Source organism: Colobus angolensis, unplaced genomic scaffold (genome assembly GCF_000951035.1).
Source record: "Colobus angolensis palliatus isolate OR3802 unplaced genomic scaffold, Cang.pa_1.0 Scaffold114, whole genome shotgun sequence".
Lineage (NCBI taxonomy): Eukaryota > Metazoa > Chordata > Mammalia > Primates > Cercopithecidae > Colobus > Colobus angolensis.
This window is the reverse complement of record NW_012112475.1, coordinates 202,660-205,204: the sequence shown is the minus strand read 5'-3', so window position 1 is coordinate 205,204 and position 2,545 is coordinate 202,660. Positions and strand designations below refer to the sequence as shown.

The window sequence follows — 2,545 nt, the reverse complement described above, 5'->3', positions numbered from 1 at the left end:
TTTTTTTTTTTTTTTTAAATAAGGGTGTCACTTTGTCACCCAGGATGGAGTATAGTGGCACAATCACAGCTCACTGCAGCCTCAACCTCCTGGGCTGAAGCATCCTCTCGCCTTATCCTCTGTAGTGGCTAGGACTACAGGCGTGTACCACCCACCAGACTTGACTAATTTAAAAAAATTGTGTTGTTTTTTTTTTTTTTTTAAGGAGGAGTCTCGCTCTGTTGCCAGGCTGGAGTGCAGTGGTGCTATCTTGGCTCACTGCAACCTCTGACTCCCTGGTTCAAGCGATTCTCCTGCGTCAGCCTCCTGTGTAGCTGGGATTACAGGTATGAGCCATCAAACCCAGTTGATTTTTGTATTTTTAGTAGAGAAAGAATTTTACCATGTTGGCCAAGATGGTCTCGATCTCTTGACCTCGTGCTCCACCCACCTCAGCCTCCCAAAGTGCTGGAATTACGGGTGTGAGCCACCCTGCCTGGCCAAAAAAATTCTTTTGTAGTGACAGAGTCTTGCTATGTTGCCCAGTATGGTCTTGAACTCCTGGCCTCAAGTGATGCTCCCAGCCTTCCATAAGTGTTGGAATTATAGGCCTGAGCCACTCTGCCTGACCTAGGATTGCTGCTGTTTAAATGCAGAAAAGTAGAAAAGGACCCTTTGAGGAGACAGCATGAGCAAGACACATGAAAGAAGAGAGTACACAAAACTTGCCCTAATACCCATGCAAACCCCTGTAATAGGGGGAGCCCTGAGAATGGGAATGGCTGTGTCTTTCAGGTGTGCCTTAAAAAAAAAATTTATTGCTAAGGGAGATGGAGATGGGAAGTAATCAGTGTTTGTAACAAAGAGTGGTTAGATTTGTGTTTTAGAAAGTTAGAGAGAAAGATAAAAAAATTTCTTTTTTTTTTGAGACAGAGTCTCGTTCTGTCACCCAGGCTGGAGTGCAATGGCGCTATCTCAGTTGACTGCAATCTCTGCCTACCATGCCCACCCCCTTACCTACCTTTTTACTTATTTATTTATTTACTGAAACAGAGTCTCACTCTGTCGCCCAGGCTGAAGTGCAGTGACTTGATCTTGGCTCACTGCAACCTCCGTCTCCCAGGTTCAAGCAATTCTCATGCCTCAGCCTCCCCAGTAGCTGGGATTACAGGCATGTACCACTGTGCCTGGCTCAGCCAGGCTGGTCTCGAACTCCTGACCTCAAGTAATTCGCCCACCTCGGCCTCCCAAAGTTCTGAAATTACAGGCATGAGCCATTGTCCTAGCCAATTTAAAAATTTTTTATAAAGACATGTTATCATTGTGTCACCCAGGCTGATCTTGGATTTCTTAAATCAGCTCTTCGTGTCTTCTTATCATTTAGCCAGGGTCTTTACCTTGGATGTAAGTCTGTTTTCTTATGTCCTTACCTGTCTTTATTTATCTGTTTCCCATTTAATTATGCCTATATATAACCTCAGCTATTATACTTAACTCATCTGTGTCTTTTTTTTTTTTTTTTTGACTGGGAAAAATTTTTTTAAATTACAAGCTCAACCCATTTGGTGTATTTCAGAGGTACAGTGCTTTTCTTCATTTATCAGTGAAAGAAGTTAAGAAATTAACTTTCAAAAAAATTCAGTAAGTGGCAAACAAACATCCTTGAAAGTCACAGTCACATATAGTGTCTCCTAGAAAAGAGGAGGGGTAAGACAGCCTCCACCTACTTTCACGAGTTTCCTCAAATACTGGATCTACTCAAGGGTGGAGTAAAAAGGCAACTTTCAAAAAGGAGTATGTTATTAAATGAGGCATTTACTATACTCCTTCCTAAGAGCCCCAGATGGGGAACATGTTTTCTCAACTAGATCTAGGAAGTGGACTGTGGAATCAGTTGGCCCTCTTCACCTTAAGGGCTATCCACTGGTTAATGAGTTAAAAAAAAAAGGACTTAAAAACAAACCTCACCACACTCCGCCCTAAAAAAGAGGAGAGGGGAAGAAAGAAACCACTAAGGTGTCCCAGAGTGGAACCAGGGAGCAGCTTCAACAATTCCAATTAGTCTGTTACAGAGTCATCCACAAGCATGCCTTGCTTTTAAAATACATATATATATATCTTGAAACAACAAAACCAAAACTAGTACTAATCACTTTTCTGACAACATACAATTACTCAAAATTAACGAGTACTGGGATAGGGATGCGAGGGGGCCGTAACTATGGGCCTTGTCTCACATGAGTATGTGTGGGTAGGTGCAGGGCATTTGTCATTATGGCAAAAACGAATTTTAATTTTTAATCTTTAGTTTGACTTAAACATTGCTTTTAGTATGATGCTGACACCAGCTGTGCAGAAAGGATTCTGGAGAGATGTTCACAGCAGCAGACATCTACGACTCCTTTGGTTCTGGAGGTTCCAGGGCAGTCAATGTTGCTTCATCAGACACGTTCTTTTTTTTTTTTGAAATGGAGTCTCGCTCTGTCGCCCAGGCTGGAGTGCAGTGGCGCGATCTCGGCTCACTACAAGCTCCGCCTCCCGGGTTCACGCCATTCTCCTGCCTCAG

General features: G+C 42.9%; 1 protein-coding gene across 4 annotated transcripts in view; it reads left to right on the top strand.

The window, feature by feature from the left end:
• ITCH (itchy E3 ubiquitin protein ligase) overlaps positions 1–2,545 on the top strand; it is a 140,398-nt gene that overhangs the window by 36,943 nt on the left and 100,910 nt on the right. Inside the window, exon 1 of one of the 4 annotated variants that reach the window (XM_011959372.1) lies at positions 1,823–1,856. The exons of the other annotated variants lie outside the window; for them this stretch is intronic. Within the exon in view, the coding sequence (XP_011814762.1) occupies positions 1,823–1,856 (34 nt within the window). Of the gene's footprint in view, positions 1–1,822; positions 1,857–2,545 lie in introns of those variants that run through there. 4 annotated transcript variants of the gene reach the window in all.